Source organism: Lichenostomus cassidix, chromosome 5 (assembly GCF_008360975.1).
Source record: "Lichenostomus cassidix isolate B80296 chromosome 5, HeHo_3.0, whole genome shotgun sequence".
Classification (NCBI taxonomy): domain Eukaryota; kingdom Metazoa; phylum Chordata; class Aves; order Passeriformes; family Meliphagidae; genus Lichenostomus; species Lichenostomus cassidix.
The window spans coordinates 28,977,617-28,999,664 of NC_139486.1; the positions used below are offsets into that span (position 1 = coordinate 28,977,617).

At 36.3% G+C, this 22,048-nt stretch overlaps 1 protein-coding gene across 7 annotated transcripts in view; it reads left to right on the forward strand.

Annotated features, from left to right (window-relative positions):
- Positions 1 to 22,048, forward strand: part of STXBP6 (syntaxin binding protein 6) — a 100,686-nt gene that overhangs the window by 73,286 nt on the left and 5,352 nt on the right. For all 7 annotated transcript variants that reach the window (XM_085061991.1, XM_085061987.1, XM_085061988.1 and 4 more), the window contains 2 exons: positions 3,976 to 4,106; positions 5,834 to 5,999. In XM_085061991.1, coding sequence (XP_084918117.1) covers positions 3,976 to 4,106; positions 5,834 to 5,999 — 297 coding nt within the window. The remainder of the gene's footprint in view (positions 1 to 3,975; positions 4,107 to 5,833; positions 6,000 to 22,048) is intronic.

A 22,048-nucleotide genomic window follows, 5' to 3' on the forward strand; every position in this document is an offset into this window, starting at 1 on the left:
TTGTGAAAGACTTTAGCAAAAATACCTAAATGATTTGTCAGAGAGGGAATGTGTCTAGGTGTATATAATTGCTTCCACATTTTTTCGTTTTTTAGAAAATACTTTTTACATGTTTGCAAGGTAACTCCCACTCAGTGGCTGGTGAAGTGCTCTAGTTTTTTAAGCAACATAATGAGCAGCTAGTGAGGATTGTTATCCTGGCTGCCAAAGGGTTTCTCAGAGCTGCAGTGACTGCCATATTACTGTCAAGCTGTCATGGACTAAAGTGATGGTTTTAAAGTGTGTTTGGTGGGTTCGTGGGTAGCTGGGTTTTGGAATGCTATAGCAGTGCTAGCTGTTTCCTAAAATACTAAAACATAAAGGTGAAATCCAACTAGATCTGTTTGGCTGTGCACAATAATCATGAGTGTGAGATGTAAAGGAGGAACTGCCATTTTCCAGGAGATTGCATCATTTAGCTTAAGATTGAATTTCTGCCTAAGGTGACTGACATACCCAAGATCCCTATAAGTTCCTCCACAGAAGAGTAACCCTCTTGGCCTCTCCCACAGTTACTGTGTGATGGATGATACAGAAACAATCATCTACTCAACATACTTTTATAGTTTATCACTAATAGGTATTTTTGGGAGGTGATGTAATTTGGAAATGTAATGTGGCTCTTGTACTGCAGTACAGAGCACTAATGGCTTCAAATGAAGACAAAGCTGCTGTTCATTGATTATTAAAAGTGCTGTATAGAGAAGTTTGGAAAAGTAGATTTTTCTCCAGTTTCAGGAGATGTTGAGATTAGACATTTAGTGTTTATAGTCTGTAAAATTTGATATTCTCACTTGAAAGATGTAATGACCCCTGTTTCAAGAGCACTAGAATGTACGTAGAATGTAGACAACTTCAGAGCAAGTAGAAGTTTGCTGCATTAAAGTTTAAGTCTATGCATTCCATGACTAGTTATCCATGAGGTTCTGAGGGGGAAAAACTAGTATTTGATCACACAGTCATTCTGTCTAGTGATTCCCAGTGTTGAACCCTTTGTTTTGCAGTGCTGCTAGTGTTAATTATGTGTGTGACTTTCATATAGTATGCACAATTTTTTCTTTTTAGTACATGGCTCATTTAGCAGTACATCATTGCCCATTTTGTGTGGAAAGAGAATAACCCACAGGCCATAATAGTTAAGCCACTGTTAAATAGCCTTCAATTAGTACTGCTTTGTAGAAGATATGTGAAACTCTGTCTAGTAGAATGCTGTAAAGTGTCTCAAGGTGATCATTGGAGTTGACAAAAAAGACATTAATAGACACAATGGGTAAATTTAAATAGGCACATAAACTTGTACAGCTTCTGAGTTTGTTTCACACTCAGTGTTGTGTAGACTTGCATTAGAAACAGAACCTGTGTATGCCCTGTAGGTATAGGTAGGATTCCTGACACCTCTACTTTATTGGGAGTGTTACATTTGGATGCATAGGCCACTGAGCAAACAATGAATCATTAATACTTATCTCACTTCTTAGTAATATCTAATCTTTGCATTTCAGTAGTTGTTCTGGTCTAATTTTGCTGCTGTCCTTCTGATACTGCATTGATCTTCTGTACTATTTGATGTAAGATTCTAAATCACATGCTGCACCATGCACCAGTTTGGCTCTCAGTGCTTCCACTGTCAATGAGGTGATTCTGCCAATTGTTTACTACACTCTTGTCAATAGTCTGATCAATATACTGAGTCCAGCTGTGCTTTCTGTTCCAAGGTAGCTTCTTAAAAACAGTTATCTGCCTTGTGGAATGCTATTATCACTTTCTTTTCTTTTTTTTTTTTTAAACGTACTAAAATTTCCCTAGCATTGAATTTGCTGTTTATAAAGTTTAGTTCCCATAACTGTGTTTGGACTTTCACAGGCACACACAGCACTGAAAACTTTTAAATCTGAGGTATTGAAAAGAGCTTTTCACGTAAATCTGCTTTTGATAATCTATTCCAAAGTATGTTTAACATCAAGACACTGATCAGTGCATTTTAAAATTTTCATTCTGAAAACCAATATTAACTTTTTAACTTCATGGAATGATAAGGTATTGCATCAGTATTTACTTACTGTTTAACTGTGTCACTGGGTGCAGAAGTGCATGCAACATGCATTTTCAGTGTGGGAAGCCTCTTTCTTTTCCTGGTTGTTTGGGCAAATAGGGTGCACAAAAATAAGCGATCTTGCCATTTAAGTCTTGATTATTTTAGAAGCTTTCTTTAACTAACAGCATCTAAAAGCAGAGAAGAGCAACTTTTCCAATAATACTCTTACTTGGTGGACCATATGGATAAAATTATTTTTGGAAAGAGTTTAAGTAGAAAAAAAATAGATGACACACCAGCTTTAGTAGATTATGCAATACAATGATTATACAAATTATTCACAGAAAGTGGAAATGGATTTGGGAGTGATTTAACATGCAGCAACCAGTAAGTAAAATGTAAATAAAATACACATTTGACTACAGAAAGTGTCTAAAGCTACTTAGAGAACTTCCTTGGAGGTTAAAAGTTATACTGATTAGAAGAATATTTGTTTAAGAAAACATCTGATGGAAGAAGTCAGTTTTCCTGCTGTTGAAAAGTTAGCCTTATTGTTTAAATACTTTTTGAAAACCCAATTCTGACTTAATGATACACTATTTTGAGTATTTATATTGCCTTTTTAATTATTTTCCAAAATCAGATCAGCCTTCTTTCTTCATGGTTTTTAACATGCATTTTGTTTATAATAAGTAAAATCATTCTTATTCATGATTGTTGTTTGTGGTACCTAATATTTGGAAGGGGAGGTGTCAAGCAAATCTTTATTCCTTAATTCTTATACGTGTGTTTTTCACAGACTATTGTCTGACTTGGTAGGTTTGCAGTGTAATAAGTGCATGTATCTACATCTCTTGACTGGGAATCAAATTTCACAAATGTTGGTGTTATACAAGCATGACCAACATGTGCCATGTTGTGAAAAGACTGGAGAAACATTTTGGTTTTTTTCAATCAACAACATGAAATTCAGTTTAAAGTAACAGGTTTTTTTAATAATGTGCGTATACTTACATGGTCATATGGTTGGGTTTTTTTTTCCTTCTCTGTTTCCTAAATTGAGAAGATGAGAAATAATTTATTAATGCTCAATGCTGAGTAGGAGAAACTTAAGCAAATTAGCATGCGGAGAAGAGAACAGTAAGGTAATTGATAGTGCACCTCTCCTGGAGGAAAGTCTGAGAGAATTGCATTTATTATTAAGCCTGAAGAAGAGAAGGCTTTGGAATGACCTAATTGTGGCCTTCCAGTACCTTAGAGCCTACAAGAAATCTGGAGAGCACTACATGCTCCTTTTTACAAGAGCCTGTTGTGACAGGACAATGGGATATGGCTTCACACTGAAAGACAGGAGGTTTAGGTTAGATGTGAGGAAAAAAAAGTCTTTACTGGGAGGATAGTGAGGCACTGGAACAGGTTGCCCAGAGAGGTGGTGGATGCCCCTCACGGGAGGTGTTTAGGACAAACTGGATGGAGCTCTGAGCAACCTGATCTAGTGATAGGTGTCCCTGACCATGGCAGGGAGATTGGAACTGGCTTTAAGGTCCCTTCCAACCCAGGCCATTGTGTGATTCTCTGACTGTGAGAATGAAATGGAAAAACCTTTGTTGTAGTTCTGGAGTTTTTTACAGGGTGTTGTTAACTTAAGTTGATAATAGCTAAAATGTATCCAATTTTGAGTAGCAGACAGCTTGTTTGGCATCATACCACCTTTCTGACAATAAGGAATGTGCCTTTCAGTATGTTATCCTGGAAAGAGAATTTGTTCGACTGTCAGAATTGGTGACTTTGTGGGACATTGTAGAAAATACACCAGCAAAACAGCTACTGATAAGTGAAGTAAACAGCATGTTCCTGAATCACAAAGCCCATTGCAGTTATATGTTTCTTTGTGTGTTCAGTGACAAACAAGAAACCACCTCAAGCATCTATTACAAAGGTGAAGCAGTTTGAAGGCTCTACGTCTTTTGTCAGGAGAACGCAGTGGATGCTCGAGCAGCTTCGCCAGGTCAATGGCATAGACCCCAATCGGGTGAGTTTGAACAGTTCTAGAAGATAAAAATTGAGCTCTTATATAACTGATTTGTGAACCAGGCATTCTTTCTTTATTCAAAAGACATTTGGAAATTTAAGATGCAATTTTAAGTGCAAATTGTCAATAAAGAAATAATTCAATTAAATATGTGAAGTAAATTTTAGTGGGAAACATGGGAGGAGACTAAAGCTCATCCTGTGGGGTTCTTTCTTCTTGTCTTTCCATGCTTAATACTTTCTCTTTTCTTTGTGAAGAGCAAAGAGCCTCGTTTGCTTCAGCTATAAGCCTCTTGGGGTCTACTTTGCCATGCAGCTGTGCTGTGAGATAGAGCAGTAGGTAGAAGTAAGAACAGAAGAGGTTACTGAAGTTCAAGTTTGTGAAATCTTGTGAATCCTGCATTTTTCTAGGACAGTCCTCTCCTCAGCTATTTCAGCATTTCTTATCTTGTACTACAAAGCATGGTAGTGTCCTTTAGCTGCAGATGGCAAGTGAACACTGATTTAAACTAAAAACTACCAAAAAGAAAATAAATCAACCCTATATTAAATAATTGTGGAATTACTCCTTTAATTTGGGCTATACAGCCCACCTTGAGCTATCTCAAGACAAAGTTGTACTAATATGTTATAGGCTTATTAATGCAATTCTACGGTAGTAAAACAACATAATTAGAAGTTAGAAATGTGGCTTATATTATATGATCACAAAGTGATTTAGTGTTATTTTTATAGCAAAATATTTTTGTGACTAACTGCCTTGGTTTCTTCAAAGTTGTAGTCTGATCAGCCACCTAAGCATCTTAACTATGATGCATCAAATTCTGTTACTACCTAAAAAGTCTTAGTAAAAAAAAGAAGCCCTTGGGCACTGCCCTATGAAATGGAAGGAGTGGAATTATATTTTCTCTGGGTAGAGCAACTATGAAAACAAGAGAAATTACAAATAGATAAGGGATATGAGTTTTAGGCCCTTTTGCAGCATCTGCTATGTACATAGCTGATTGAAAGTCCTGCCACATTCTTAAGCTTAGAAATGTTCTTTTCAAACCTGTCTTCCTGTAAATTCTTAGTGTCATCAGTTGGAAAAGAACATTTACTACATGAGGCTACAAAACAATGTTTAGCAAATATTGCTAAATATATAGCTCTACTTCTTGCATAAAATCCTTTTATTTTGGCAGCTGATGCTGATATAGAGCTTCACTTCAGTTTGTTCTGGGAATGGTCTTCTGTTCATGTTGTCCTAAGTCCTTTGCAATACTTTATGAAAATTCCTTAAATACAATAACTAGGTCTTGTTATTTGCTTAGTTTATTTGTTTGATTGAGCATGGAGAACAGAGCCACATGTTCTGTAATGTAGTGTGACCATAGATTTTGTGTTGAGAGGCATAAATGCTTCTTGTGTAATATAGAAAACACAAGTAGCTGTATCTGTTAACAAGGGTTTCTTATGAGAATTTGACTTTTAATGTTTTGATCTAAATTATTTTTGTTTCCAGATTTTTGTTAAAACATAGCTGAGTATTCCTCATTAAAAATAACAGTGAGAAAAAAAACTTTCTGCCTTTTTGGTCTTTTTCATCCAAAAATATGCAATAGTACCAGGATGGTTATGAGTTGCATGACCTTTCTTCTTTTTGAAACACAGTACATTTTAAGAAATATCTTTCTCTAAATAATTTCTAAAACTCGAATAATACCACTGTGTTTTTTTTTCTTCTAGGATTCCCCAGAATTTGATTTACTGTTTGAAAATGCGTTTGACCAATGGGTAGCAAGCACAGCCTCAGAAAAATGCACATTCTTTCAGGTTCTACATCACACTTGTCAACGATACCTTACAGACAAGAAGCCAGAATTTATCAACTGCCAATCTAAAATTATGGGAGGTAAGTGAATCAAAGCTGTAATACTTTGCAATTGGACATGAAATTATTTGCAGGTGATTTATTGTGTTCAAATAAGCTTGCAGCCTAATGACATCTTGAAATCACGGGTCTGAACATGCTAGCTTAGCAGTAAACTTCAAGGTTTCGGCATTTCTCCATCAAGTACCGCTTCACATTCTTGTGTTACCTTTTCATTCCTGGTTTTCAGCTCTAAAGGTTACATGCCCTGTCCACCTTGTGAGAAATTGTTCTCCTCCCTCTTTTTTAAGCAACCTTGATTTTGATTTGTCTCTCTTTGTTCATCCTGAAATGTTTCTGGGTGGCCTGAAACATGAGCTAAAAGCTTCTTCTGCATCACTGTTTCACACAATTGAGTGGCTGCATGGTGCCTAATTTGCAGCTGGACTTAAACCATGATACTTCCATAAGTCATGTATCTTAAGGTGATTTTCCAGAACTAGATTAAAAAATGTCTGGTTAGGTAAAAAAATGTGGTCCATATGTGAAATAATCAGTATTAACAATCTACTTCCTGAGTAATAAAACCTATTTTGGGAGGATTTTCACATATTTCACCAAGTATTCTTTAGGAAAATGAAATTGTTTAGTTATTCCTAGTTACTTCTTTATTTGAAATTTCTGAAAATAGTCACTTTTTTTGTGTGTTCTAAACCAGGACACTTAAAACTTCTACACGTCCTGTGCTCAGTGGGAATAAAAATTGGTTTTTCTCAATGAGCCCACAAACTATAAAAGAGAAGTGCAAGCTGACTTGAGATTCCATTTAGTTGGGGTTTTTTTTCCCCCAATAGGCACAACTTACAAGTATAGGAGCATTATTCATTTTTTGTGGCAAATTCTCCTCACATAGGTCTAGAATACATTCCTGTATGTTATTATCAGAAGTATTATCAGAGTTGCAGAGACCTTTATATGTTCTCTTTTTCCCACTGTTATTTTGTCCCTTTCTTCCTTGTGGGTAGGTTTCAGTTTGACAGAAACTGTAACAACTGTAAACCAAGTAATAGTTGACCCTAAATTTCAGTGGCTTGCTGTGTGTCAGCCTCACTGAGCAAGCTGTGTGTATCAAAACCCATTTAGTCCAAAACCTGAAATTCCAAGAGATATTTTCTGGAAAATATGGTGAAATGTGATGTTGATGTCAAATTCATCCTGGCCAGGGAAAGTAAGGTCTAAATGTAGCTGAGCAAACCAAAGAACATATACCTGAGAATATAGCTTACAAATTATTATATCCAGGTGAGAATTTACAGCTTCATTTTTTGGGGTTTTTTTTTGTTTGGTTGGTTTTTGGTTTTTGGGGTTTTTTTGTTACTATTTTATTGGTGTATTTTGCTAACTAGTCAAAGCAGTATATTCAAATCATGCTTAAATCTTAGTGTGGTCAGATTTCAGATAAGGCTTGTCACTTCATCCCTCAACCAAGGTAGCATAATGTTTTAAGTGATATTCTTGTGAAATTTCTGGGGTTGTGAAAAATAATTCTAACCATCCATAAGAAAAAGTCAGTTTAACTTGTAATCTCTACAATTGTTTTAAAAAGTAAATTATTAGAATTATATATGTGTACACACAGATGCTTTTTAAAATCATTATATAGATATGCACATCATTTGTGTAATGTATATCTTGCAGCTAATGTATATTTTCAAAATTAAAAAAATGCCAAACACTTTTCCCAAGTGAAACTGAAGATGAAAGAACTTGAAGGGTTTGTTTACAAGCTTGCTTATCTTATTGAACCTTATTCCTTCCTAAAGGATAAGAGTGAAGAAAGTGAAAGCCTCCTGTTCTGCAGGAAGCACTTAGGAGCTTAGCTTTAAGTAAATAAGGGTGTTCCTGTGGAATTCAGACCCTCTTCATGGCCTTCTTCCTTTTACCTCCTCTGTCTCTCACACACACTTCCCCCACAGACCAGAGCCCTCCATTGACTCTTCTGCGGAATCATTTTTTGCCTTATTTTGATTTGAATGTCATGTAAGAGTATAGTCTGCAGAGTTAAATAGGCTAGACTGTTTTCTGTAACTTGATTAATGACATCAATAATTGCAGCAGTAATGAGAACTGACTGAAGGTGTGGGTGCTAATTCTGAGAACAAAGAACAAATTCAAGTTTTGACAAACTGTAAGATTCCTCCTACTAGTGTCTTATACTAAATATTTCGAGGTTTTCTTTTGTTTAGAATTTAGGTGAGCTCTCTCCCTAGCTTACGTGCATTCTGGATGTTATTTTGGAGAGGAAAGGCAGGCATTGAAGCTAGAGGGCTTTTTTTGGCTGAGGTGGGAAATACATTCCCCTTTTGCACGTTTATAGTGTACAAGTTCTGATACTGCAATGTGTCTAATTTGGAGTATCTTTGTGTTATGTTATTTGGTGGCCACGTTAGGTGGTTTTGCTTTTACAACAGTAATATAGAAAGCAAAGTTGGATATTGCTGGTGTGCAGAAATTTCATCACTTGGAGGTTGTGTTCATTAGAACAGCTTGATTCTGGACATAACGTTGACATTGAGGATGAATTTGCCTCTCTTCTCGATAGAGCCTTGAGATACAGCATTTGAAGCTCTTCAAAGATTAATTCTGGGCCTATAATAAAGAATAAACATTTGCTGCCACCTTTAGATACATACTAGAAATGCATTTGATTTTAAGCTTTGTCATAGCTATATGCATTGGTATTTAATAGTTGTTCTGTTGAATTAATCAAAATATTCTTGGAAACCCAAAATAATGACATCTTTACCTTTGTAACCTTTTCTGTAGGACACCTTGGAGGGGTTATTAATGAATCATTCTTTTTCCTCCAAGAATAAAATGCCAGTGTGAGACTGGTAATGAGTACTTTTTCCATGCAGTATTACTCATCTTGGCTTACCACATTTGAGACCAGCTAAGCGTACAGTGGTGTTTACCATGCTGAGCAAGATTAATGACTGACCAGAGGAGAGGAACAAAAACTGGTGTTAGGAATTTCCCTGAGTATCCTGATCTATTGGGTAGCATCCCTGTCCATGGTGGGGGTTTGGAGCTAGATGATCTTTAAGGTCTCTTCCGACCCAGGCCATTTTATGATTCTTTGAATTAGTATGGGAAGAAAGACAAATTTTCCCCTCCCTCCTGTCAAATACCTGGTAGGTTGGTTGTTTCAGTTCTTACCTGATGGACACTGAATGAAGTGTATGTTTGAACATGGTATTCTTACAGACTTTCACTTGTAAATTAATCTGATGAAAATGACTTTGACCCAAAAAAAAAAAAAGGATGAATTACCTGAAATACCTGTTATTTTGATGGTGTGTTTTGCTGATTTGAAATGACCAATCAGATGACCCTTAGCCGTGTTTCCATACAGAAACAACAAAATATTTTGCATTTTATTTAGGTATTTCTTGCCAGCATATGCCAAGTACTCAGTTATTGTCAATCTAGAGATTAAAATATTAGAAGCTAATTTTCTGCTGCCAAAGACGATTTCATGTGCTGATTTTATGCCCTGCATTTTCATGTCAAGATTAATTCTGCTTTGCAATTTTATTTAACTGGATGTATTTTAGTAGTTTTAAACATAAAAGCTATGTGTTGATAATAGAATGGATAAGAATAGTTGAGATCTTTTTCCATGGAAATATGGCATATAATCAGAACTCTAACTTTCTAGAATGGGAATATTGTTTTAAAAAAAAAAAGTATGTTATATTCTTGCAAAATCGGTAGGGATACATAAATTGAGAATGGACATTTATCATTATAAAGGTTGGTTCCCTTTTTTGATCTGTGTAACTCTGAAACAAGATAATGTAGAAAGCATTAAGCAATATATATTTGCTTGCCTTTTCTGAAGATTGGAGGTCTAAATGAGGCGTTACCTTCCAGATGCAGAATATTGCTGTTCGCCATAGAAATGGGATTCTTTTTTTTCTGTATCAAGTTGTTATGTTTTGATGTTTACAGAGCCAGATTAGAGTTCTGTGCTTTGTTATAGTTACCAATTCTGTAAGTTTCTGATTGGTTAGACTGTCATTAGGTATAAATTAGGAAATACCTAACTAGGATCAATTTCTTATTAACACAACCTTTTAATTATTGTGTTATTACCCAAGTTAGCATTAATTTTTAATGTATTAGATTAGAATTTAAAGTTTTCAAGTTTAAATACATTTTTTAGTTTGGAAAGCAGGTAAAGGTTATTGTTTAATAAATAAAACACAGTGTGTAGTCTTGATGACATCTTAGGCCAAAGTGTTTGATTTTTTGCTGTTTGGAATTACTTGCAAAAGGATTGTTTCAGAATTCCCACTGTGACATGTTAGTAATTTTCTAAATAGGTAATTTATTGATTTTCTTTCTCTTCACAGTATTTAAACTCACTCATAAAATGCAAAACAGATTGGATCTGCATCACCTTTAGTTGCTGCAGACTTCATTGCATTACATATTTTTCTTCATTAAAATAATACATAATTGATTTATCTATATAACGTTTTCTGTTCTCTCTCCACTACCAGACCACTAGCATCAAATGGTTTTTTTCCTATTTGCTTTTATTTACATTTGGCAAAGATATAAAATTATTACCATGGCCGGATGCTGTTTCTGCTTATCAGTACATACCCTCTGTTTCCATACCTGTTTAAATACTATTCTTCCTTTGTTTCCTTCTCCCCTCTCTCCTCCCTTCTCATCTAAAGGCTAGTGCTAAAATCATGCTTTAAAAGTGGTTATAGATTTGGGCAGGAAGGTATGGAGCATAAAGTTCTCTCAAGTGTTGTCTTAAGGCTGCCAGTTAGGAAATTCATTGCTAGTCTGACCTGGACAGGCTTTTAGTAGCATGTCCTTTCACTTTAGACAAGTTAAGGTCTTTCAGACTTCCTTTATCCCCCTTCTGGGACCATAGCAGACTCCTCTTCATTCACTGTGAACTTCTGCTCAAGATTAGTTGGCTGTTGAACACTTGGATATTTCTCTACAAGGTTCATGCTTGATAGTAATGCGAAAGTGGAGAAATTTTATCCATCAGTTTCTCATTTAGAACATTTTCACAAAGTTGTGATTAAAAAAGCTCATGTAAACACATCATAATTCAGCTAGTGATTATTAGCCTTAATCTAGTTATAACATTCTTGAAATCAGAGCATTTACTCAGGTCCTCAGGTAGACTTTGCAGCCTCTTCTGAGTGCAGCTGTGACAGTATTGTTTGCAGGACCTTGGATGGCTAGCAGTCCACATCTGGAATGGCTACATAGGCTGCAGTCATTGCATGAATCTGAAATATACACACGTTTTTCAGTCACTCAATCCAGGAAGAGGGTGTAGCTTTCTTTTTTAGCATTTCTGTGGGAAATAAGTTAAACCCAAGGCTAAAACAAAAACTGGGATGTTACGCACTAGACTGATTTTTATTTTTTTTCTTCATCTTAAAATGTACCTTGCAAATCTAAGGAGCTGACTTGGCTAATGAGAGCAGAGGAAGAAACTTATCTCCATTGTCAATAAGTCTTATCTTGTTTTGTTGCTTGCTAATGAAGATGCTGAACAGTGAGGATTATCGTTTTACCTCCTACATCCTCTGTAATTGGTAGGACCTTTTTGAAATACAATGTTGTGATACCCAAGGAATTGTTTTTTATTGTTAGAAATAACTTGCAAGCATCTGTTTAACTCCCAGGATTATAGGTATTACTTAACTACTAGGAGGAATAAAATATGATTTTTCCTCATATAAGAGTTAAGATAATTTTGGGCTCTTTTGGCCTTAAAAGTACAAGGTTTCAGATACACAAAAATTAATCTTATGCAGATGTAAATTCCACTCAAAAGCAATGAAGTGACAAACTAGGGTTATATTGGAACATACTACAATATAAAATATTCCATGTTACTGCAACTGATATTGTAGGCTTTATTTCATGTGTTGCTAATCAGGAAGACTGAAAAGTATGGGGTCAAATCTGAATGGTTTTATTGAGATTTAAAGAGCAGTTGTAATATACTGGGTTTTTGGACAAATATTGGATTGATGAATTTTTAATCTATAACTCTCTTTGCATCAACATAATATGCAATAGTTGCCTGCCTCTTTATATTTACAGCTGTTCCTGGCCACTTTTGGTATTGATGGGTATTAAAAGATCTGGATGTGTCAGAAGAAATTGCCTACCCCACATGAGGACAGGGGAAAATATTGTAACCAGTCTTAATTTGAGATCATTTCTTACCCTGCAACCTGTATCACTTTTTGGGGCAGAAAAAGATTTTTGCATCAGTTGGAACCATTGGTACTTGGGAGTACAGTGACTCTTAATGTTGCATGATTAGTAAAGGCTAAATGAAGTGCAGAATATGTACCACTTGTGTCATAATAGTTACCAGACTTGGTAACTAATGCTTTTTTTGAAGGCTGTAAACTTTTCAGATTCAGGTGCTAAGACCTACAGAAGTGTTTTGTTTACTTTCAAAGAAGGTGAAGATCCATGGAATTCCTCCTCTCCAGGCTGAGCTATGAGGCTTCTGGATTTTATGGCTCAGATTTAAGTTGGGAAGAAAGTTATCCTTGAAAGATGAATTGAGAAGTTGATGTTCAGATTTAAGTTCAGATTCAGGGTTTCAAAGGTGTACATCCAGTGCAGGCTCTACCTTTTAGAAATGTTCTGTCTTTCAGATCACTTAGTCGTCCTTCCTGGATGATAATTAAAATATTGAAATTATGTAGAGAACATTCCATTCACATGGTACAGGATTCCATTAAGTTGTAAGAGTGTATTATCTTACAGGATTACAATCACAGAAGTACTGTTTAGATAATCTTCTGCTTATTGTCTCAAGCTGTTTAATAAGGTTTTCACATGTCCTTTTTTAAGAGAGGTCAGAAATGTTTTTTCTGTTTGGGTCTTTTTAGTAGCTTTTTTCCTCTTTTATTCGAAAGAGCTCTTAACCAAGGCTCTCAGCACAGCACCAATATTCATGAAAGGATGTATAACAGTTGGCAAGGCAGTGACAGGGATGAAGAAGAAGGGGAAGAATGTGTTTGTCCTCTGGACATTTATAATCAGCTGTTGTGTGACAGAAGTGATGGAAAGCCTTGGGCTACTGTTAGTCTAAGAAATGTAACACCTCGGTAATGATGAGTTTAACAAAACAAATGTGCTCAGCCAGGAGAGGCAGTTTATGGATGTCTGAAGTGCCACCATCAGTTGGAACTTCATCAGTCTAAATATGTTGATTTTGAAATACCTTAGCTTCCTGAGTTAGGTGCCTAGTGCTACTTAGTCCTTTATATTATGTGGAAGTCACCTGAACCTTGACAGACTAGGAGAAACTTTCAGATTAGCAAAACTTGTAATTTCCTCTTGAGCTTCCTGTTGTCACTTGCTTCATCCTAAAGTCTTGTTTTCAGTGATTCATTACAGTTTGGCATGTGGAAGAATAATTTTTTTTTTTTTTTTTTTTTTTTTTTTTGTGTGTGTGTGTGAAATGGTGTCTATGAGAGCAACATTTGAGTTGATTTGTATTGACAGTAGTTGATTGAAACAGATGCGAGTAATGTGCATAATTAGCAGAGAAAACTATTCAGACATAAACATTGTCACACCACCTAGGTGATTCAGATGGTGCTAAATTTTGCCCTTAAATGTATGGCTCCTGGATTACCCTGAGGACAGGGCTGGCACAGCTAGTCAGTCTTAGGTCAGATGCTGCATTTTTCATTTGATGTTTTCCAACCATTGCTCTTGACTGATTTCATCCTGACCTTGACCAGTTCTTACTCATTTTTCCTTCTTACTTATGAGCCATATGTGGTGTAACAGAAATTGGTGATTTTGAATATGCTGCTTAAATAGCAAACACATAATTTTCAAAGTCACTTACCTGATGAAGAAATAGGAATATTTTGAGAAATACACTGTGTTCCACACCTCCATTGTGGCAAGTTAGTGCATTAAGTTTCTCAGTAGTAATTAATACTACTTAATCAGAAGCTCAGTCAATAGTATTGACACAATGTCTGCAAGAAATACCTTTGTTTAGAAAAATCCTTTGTTTTGTCTTCAGGGCATGTTGCTGTCTAGTTCTCCTACCCACCTTAAAAGAAATGTCAATACTTTTGCGAAATCTGGTTGAAACAAAACAGCAAAATTGCATCAGGAGATGTGTAAACCCTTTGGATTTCCTTGTCAGGGAAAAAGTGTATTTAGACTTTGGATAAGTTTTGCATGGGATGGAGCTTATTTTTCTTCATAACAGCCAGTACAGTGTTGTATTTTAGATTTGTGACCAAAACTGTGTTGGTAACACACAATGTTTTAGGTAATATGTGCTTACAGTCAAGACCTTCATGGTCTTATCTTGCCATCTCCAGCAAATGGCCTGGGAGGGGACACAGAGGGAAGCTGACCAAAACTGACCACGGAGGTGCTCCATGCCATGTAACAGCATGCTCAGCAGTAAAACTGATGGGGAACCTGCCTTTTCCCAAGGTAACCATTGCTCAGGGACTAGCTGAGCATCAGGCCAGTGGTGGGTTCTTGGGTGGTAGGTGGTTCTTGCATCATTTGTACCATAGGCTTTCATCAAAAATAGATTTTTTTGTTTTAATATTAAATATGACTCTTCATAGTAGTCAGTGGTTGGGGGGTTTTCTTATCCTATAAAAAATCTGTTTCATCATTCTGAATACTCACTACAGAAAAATGCTCTCGTTTTGAATCTAATTTGTTTGGGTATTTCAACTTGTGGTCCTGAAGAAATATACTAAGTACAGCATTTCACTATTGGCAGAAATGGCTGGAAGGATTTAACCGAGAAAAACCCCATACTTTTTTTTTAATAGAATCACATCAATGTCCATAAAAGTTGACATGGGAGTTATCCATTTCCAGTAATTTTACCTGTCAGCTGATCAATATCAGGAAAACTTGCAAGTTTTTTTCAGTGTTCACAGCTCTCATAGCTCTCACTTGTGACCCCAGGGTAGCAGCATTTAAAATGAATGTTTACGTTTGGCAGTTCATTCTCAAACAGAAGCTTGCCACAGTGCATAGCTGCTGTTGTTTGTTTTAATTACAGGTTCTGCTTCTTGTCAGGTTGGCTGTAATAGTGGTATTGCTTTAGATCCTGCTGAATTCTAGAACTTTTCCAGAGTACACCTCTTTAACTCAAAATTGTCATACTGGGTAAATATCACTGCACAGTAAGATTTTTAGACATTATTGGTTTTATAATCCCTAAGAAAATTACCCTTACTAGAGAACAAGGCAGAGTTTCTTCCTGCAGGGTTTTCAAAGTTATTATATATAAAGTTTTTTCCAATTTGGATCCTCAGAGATTGAGTTTTTCCCAAAGGTGTGAATTTATGTGAATTTATTAATCTTGACTCTAACAGTTTGTCATTAATACAGGCTCTAATCACAGAATTGTTAGGTTTGGATGGGACCTCTGGAGATCATCTAGCCCAATCCCCCAATTTAATATTAACCATCGCCATTGAATGTAATTTAATACTGATTTTAATTTGTCAGGATTTATTGGTTAGAAGATACGTGCTTAAAAAGAATATATTTGCTAAAAATGCAGAAAAAGTAACAGCATAATCCACAGCCCTCCCTCCCCGCCAAAATTAACAACATTTTTACCAGAGTAATGACAAGAGACAAATTCCTATAATGAAATGACGCAAAGATATGTTAAATTAATTTTTCTGATTCTACTGCTTGAAATTTGAATCTGTAATTCGTTTAGCTGTTCAAAAGTATGAATAATTTACTTGATATCATTGCTGTGGAGTACTGAATAAAACAAAAGAAAATCTCAGTAGAACAGGAGTTATTATCGTTATGAAGATATCTCATCAGTGAAAAAGATCTTTTTCATTCTACTCTAATGGTCCCTTATGTTATTTAATATCACTATTTAAAATAAAAAGGTGCTAGCATCAGAGGTAAAAATTCCTCTTTCTTACGACTGTAGCAAGACAGCTTGTCCTATTTAACTGCCCATAGAAGAGATTTTTATAGTCCCTTTCAGAACCTTAACAAGGGTTTGGCGGGTTTTTTTTTGTGTAATAAAGCTCTTTCTAGATCTAAGATTTTGCAAGGCACACTGAGAAATGCAAATACACTGTGTTTGCTAAGCAATAAAAATACTCACCTGTTGAACCCTTAAGGTTATTAGGTAATTGATTTTGTAGTTTTTTTGGGGTTTGTTTTCTTTTAAGACCTCATCTTAACAACTTAATTAAATTTTATTTCTTATGCTCTGCAGAAGTCATTCTGTTCATGTGCTGCTTTTGGCTTTTGGTCAGCTAATTGCTGTGTTTCAGATTATGTTGGTTTTCTTTAATTTCTGCGTTCCTGGTTTGCCTATATTGAAATGTGGGAGTTAAAACAGCAGAAATCATCCAGATAGATGTATTTGATATGTTAGAGATGCTACTGTTCGAGCTAAAAGTAGGGGTGGTTCTTTTTTTAGAGAAGTTTATGGAAATAATTCAGTCAAGATATGTGCAAAGATACTCATTAACTCAAGAAACCCCCAAAGCCACAAATAGTTGTAGACTTGGAGAATATAGTAGATGAGTATCACTATATATTTACTTTGCTCTAAGCGTCTGCTGATTCTTGTGTTTTCATAATTTCCTAATTGTCCGTTGATTTTTGTTAACATTTTCAGAAGTTTTCCTGGAATGTAATGAACATTCAAATCAGATCAGTGCAAAATGAGTCTTGTATTTTGTCATTTATAGCAATGTTGTGGTTTAGGAATGGTATTCCCCACTTTAGTGCTCCAACTGAAACTGTAACAGCACTCGCTTCTCCTCCCTTTGCAGCTGAAAGCACTAAAGGCAATTATCATGGGTTGAGATAAGAAAAATTTACTGAAAAAACCAATAAGATAAGAAAATTAACAGTAACAGCAAGAATACTAATACCAAAATTGTACAAAGAGAGGGAGGTTTACATGCAAAATGCTCACTGAGCTTCGGAAAATGAAAAAATGGTGGCAGACAGACCATCTGTGCCACCACGCTTTTTCCGTAAGTGAAGGGAAGGCCCATTTTTCCAACAAGTGAAAGGTCACTTTCCCCCACCCCTGGAAATGTAAGATGGTATCAAATGACATTGATCTTGGCCATGCTTCCATTGCTCTGTACTCTATTCCCCCCAATGGCTACTGGGAAAAATTAACCCTGTCCTTGGCTGAAGCTAGAGCCATCAGTAGTCACCCTACTTCAGTATTTGCCAAACAAAATTGCCAGCTCCCAAATGAAACATTTGCAGCATTTAAGAAGTTAAAGATGGTTGTCTGAAGGAGATCAAGTATCTGGCTTCAGTATATAGTTTCTACCTATAAGTAGATGGATTAAAATGAAATTAAAATTGAATTGTAATAATAATAGAAGACATGTTACTATTGCCAGGCATTAGGAACTGTAACTCAGGTTTGAGACTCTGGGACTTGTTTTCGCTGTTGCGAGTGCAAAATAATGTAGGAATTATCTGGTTTCTGGTATGGTCAGGATAGTTTTTCTGCAGGGCAAATCCCAGCACTCATGCCTGAACATGGCGAGAAGTTTTGCAGTGGAGCTGCTTGTACTTTGTAGATTTAGGGGAGGTTTGGGGAAGCCTGGGTCAGGGTATTCTTGGGCTGCAGACTGCAGAGCCTGGTTACTCACAAGCTGTTGATCAGCACTTCCAGTAAACATACTTAGCTGGAACAAGTATGGAATCCCACACAAAAATTCACGCTAGAGAATTTCTTCCCCCTCCATTTCCTGCTCTTTAAGTCACAATACCTTCAGGTCTTGCATAACAAACATTGTCTCTGCTAGAGTGAGAACCTACCAAAAACGAAACTCTAAAATAACAGTCCTTCACTGACTAAAAGGCACAAAAGGATGTTAGGTAAAAATAAAATAAAAGGTCTCAATTTGACCCATATGAGCTGCTATACAGGTAGATTTGGTAATTTTCTCCAGCCTATTAAGACCTTTTAAAGAAGTAACAACTGAGTTTAGTATTAGGGAAATACTGTGGATCTTTGCTGTGCAGTAATTTTCAGTAAATGGCTATCAAAATCTTTCATGAAAACCAGGATGGAGGTGAACAAAAAAAGGTGTGTCAATTCAAAATAGGGGAAAAAAATTCAAACCATAGCAAAAGAAAAACACTTCCTCCCCAGCCCCTCCAAAAAACCCAAAAGCCAGAAAATAACCCAAAAAATTTCAAGACATGCAAATGACTAGTAATCTATATCAAGCCTGTAATTTGAAATTAATCCTTGACATGGACAACTAAGACAATATCCAACATGAGAAACCATATTATGTATAGGACTGAAGATAAATGAGGTTTTCATGAGTTAAAATTCTATTTGGATCCATAGAGAAGCTTTGGTATTTAAAAGTTACTTGAACCAGGTAATAATTCTGTGCTGAATCATTAATTCTAGATGGAAATTAAAAATGTGGTCTATTTTGAAAATTCCTTTTCAAAGCTATATTCTGTATTGGTTACCTCCATTTTTGAAAAGTAATAAGATAAACTAGAAAGTAAAATTAATTTCTAGCTATTTCTAGCTTTCTAATTAGAAATAGCCTTAAGGTTTTTTCCACTACTCTGTGTCAGGAAACCCAGAATGTATATTCATCTCTTCCCCTCTTAGGTTTGGTGTTTTTTTTTTTTTTAATTAGTCAATTTAAACTGCTTTGTCTCGATGTTTTGAAGTAACTTTGGAAGAAAAATAGTGCTATACTATATAACTCCCGGTTTCAGACTACTTCCCACTTAGAAAAAATATTTCTGTGATGCTTCCTTCTTTCACAAGGATATCTTCATTCTTAAGTGTCATCACCTTTGTCTTCTCTCTAGAGTATTTAGTTTTGACTTGATATTTTAATTGTTCACTGCTTTTTGTTGTTAAGCGATAAGTGCCCAGGCAGATAACAAAACACAAAACAGAGAATGAGAAAAAACCCATTCTTTGTATTTTCCACGGTTACTTTCAAACCTCCATTGAATTTTTACTGGCACCAGTATATCTGAGTGTCATTAATTTGTGTACACATGTGGATGAATTTTGTTGTGATGGAGAAGGTCATATTAATTAATTTGAACTGATAATTGTAATGCTTTTAGTGTTTGTTCAGTGACACAGATGTAGTTCTATGCATTGAGGTGCGATCCCTCAATATCTGATTCCTAAAATGAAAAAAAATTTTTTCGTGACATCGATGAAGCTTCTTAATTATCAAAGTTAAATACTTTTATTCCCTTCTCAGATGTACGTAGTTGCTAAATGTTTTATTAATCCATGTACAATTAAAATTGAATGCTTGCATTTGCAAATCAGTCACTGTAAGGTCTTATCAATAATGTACAAATAAATCACTGCATTGAGCTGAAAGATATTTGATATGGCTAATAAAGAATGCGATGAACCTTTTATGAATGTGTAATAAAACAAATGATGCAATCTAAATAATGGTATCTCTAGAGACCAATTAGTTTCTTTGCATACTTGATTGATGACAGTATTCCTGTATCTTTCAGGTATTGGGTATATTGGCTAAAAGATGTACTTTTCATTGTGCATGATAAAAGTCCTAAATCTGATTTCATGGGGTGTAAGAGCCTCTGATACAGCTTGAATTGTAGAATATCCTGAGTTGGAAGGAACCTGCAAGGATCATCGAAGTTCAGCTTCTGGCCCTGCACAGAACACCCCAAGAGTGCCTGAGAGCATTGTCTAAATGCTTCTTGAGCTCTGTCAGGCTGGTGCTGTGCCCATTGCCCTGGGGAGCCTGTTCAGTGCCAAGTCACCCTCTGGGTGAAGAACCTTTCTCTAATATCCAAACTAAACTGGAGAGATCAGTGCCTGCCCCTCCTCTTCCCCTCACAAGGAAGCTGTAGACTGCTGTGAGGTCTGCCCTCAGTCTCCTTCAGGCTGAACAAGTCAAGTGACCTCAACCACTCCTCATCATGTCTTCTCTAGAGTCTTCACCATCCTTGTAGTCCTTCTTCAGACACCTTCTAATGGCTTTATATCCCTTCTGTATTGTGGTGCCCAAAACTTCACACAGGACTCAAGGTGAGCAGAGCAGGACAATCCCCTCCCTTGCCTGCCTGGCAATGCTGTGCCTGATGCACTGCAGGACAGGGTTGGCCCTCCTGGCTGCCAGGACACTGCTGACCCATATTCAACTTGCCATTGACCAGATCCCACAAGTTTCTTTCCATGGCACTGCTTTCCAGAATCTCATTCCCCAGTCTGTCTGTACATCCAGGGTTGCCCCATCCCAAGTTCAGAATTCAGCACTTTCCTTTGCTGAACTTCACATGGTTGGTGCTTGCCCAGACCTCTAATTTGTCAAGGTGTCTCTGCAGGGTATCTCTGTCTTTGAGGGAGTCAACAGCTCCTCCCAATTTAGTATAGTCTGCAAACTTACTTAGTATCCATTCGAGTCCTGCATCCATGTCCTTTTCAAAGATGTTGAAAACTGAGCCTGCAGAGCCCCACTAGTGACAGGTCGCTAGTCTGATGTCCCTCCATTCACTGTAACCCTTTGTGCCTGACCCAAAACAGTTGTTCACCCATCCCTTGATGTGTTTATCCAGCTCTGTGCTGGACATTTTGTCCAGAAGGATCCTGTGAGAGAGAGCATCAAAAGTTTTACTGAAATCCTAAAGGATTCCATCAACATGGAAAATGGTTTTCAGGATATTTTGGATCAAAGTAGTTACCTCCTGAAGAACAGCTTAAAAGTTTTGCAGGTTGTAGGTGATTTATTCATAGGAATGATTTTCCAATACAAAGTGCAAGTGTTGCTATTCCTGCAGTGATCCTAATACAAGGATGAGGCATAGTCAGTCATACCAGCAACCACCTACACATGCTCTAGAAATACACTGATGAAATTCCATAGACTACTGACATGTGAGTTTCTGAGTTGCTCATAGATTAGAAGAGAGGTTTTTTTATTGTTTTACTGCCATTCCATTAGTAAAGATACTCCAAAGTAGTTCTTGAGAACAGTCTCAGAATAGCAGCTTCTCTGCAAGTCACTGCTCATGAGAAAATACATCAGATCATACCTGCAGAGAACACAATATTGTGTTAGCTGGAGTTAAAAACAATTACTATTATTGTGCCAAACTTTCAAGTTCATTCTTCTCTGCTGAAAATAATGTGGAGAAATAGATACCAATCTTTGGCCGCAAATCCACAAATTTTTTTAGGAGTATAAAAAATAGAGAATATTTTTTTCTGTAGTTTCCTATTGACATTACAGAAGGTTAGCAATGTGTTAAATTCTGCTCTCCAGCACATTTTAAGACTGTGGAAGATGCTTAATTTTATAAGGTTAGCCATGTAGCCTGCTTCCCTTGAATTCAGCAGAGGCTTTGTGATCTTGTAAACAACAGCTTTAATTCAGTGCTGGGAGCTTTTAAAGCTCTTATCCTAGAAAACTAACACTATACAAGAGGCTAAAGCCATTAGGTCATACCACCAAAAAAGGAAAACTATTTCCAGTGCAGCATTGCTCAGTACATGTGTTTATTGGAAAAGCTGCCTGAACAGAAGCCAAAACAATAATCTCCTTAAAAAATTATGAACGAAATAGCAATTGACTGAAAATTTTTGAAGTAAGAAAGTGTGCAATATATAAAGATGTTTGGTTTTACAATCAAACTCCTCAGTGTCTGAAGGGAGACCCCTTGAAAAGATTAATTTCTGTCTCTGCAAAGTTCCAGCTCACAGTATTGTTAGATATTAATCTCTTCAACAATAATGCCAGCTGTTATATTCCTTTTCTAAATGCAGCCTCTTTGTTCCATGCAACAAAAGAAAACAACCCCAAAACTGTAGCGGTTCCACATCCTATACATCCATTTTTTTTAACTCCTGATATGAAAAAAAAACTTAGCAGTATTGGTATGCAGGAGGCCAGGGTGCTCTTTTATTGGTATTACTCATATTGACTCATCATCAGTGAGTCACTGTGTGTAGGTTCTTGAGTCTCTCCCTCACCTCC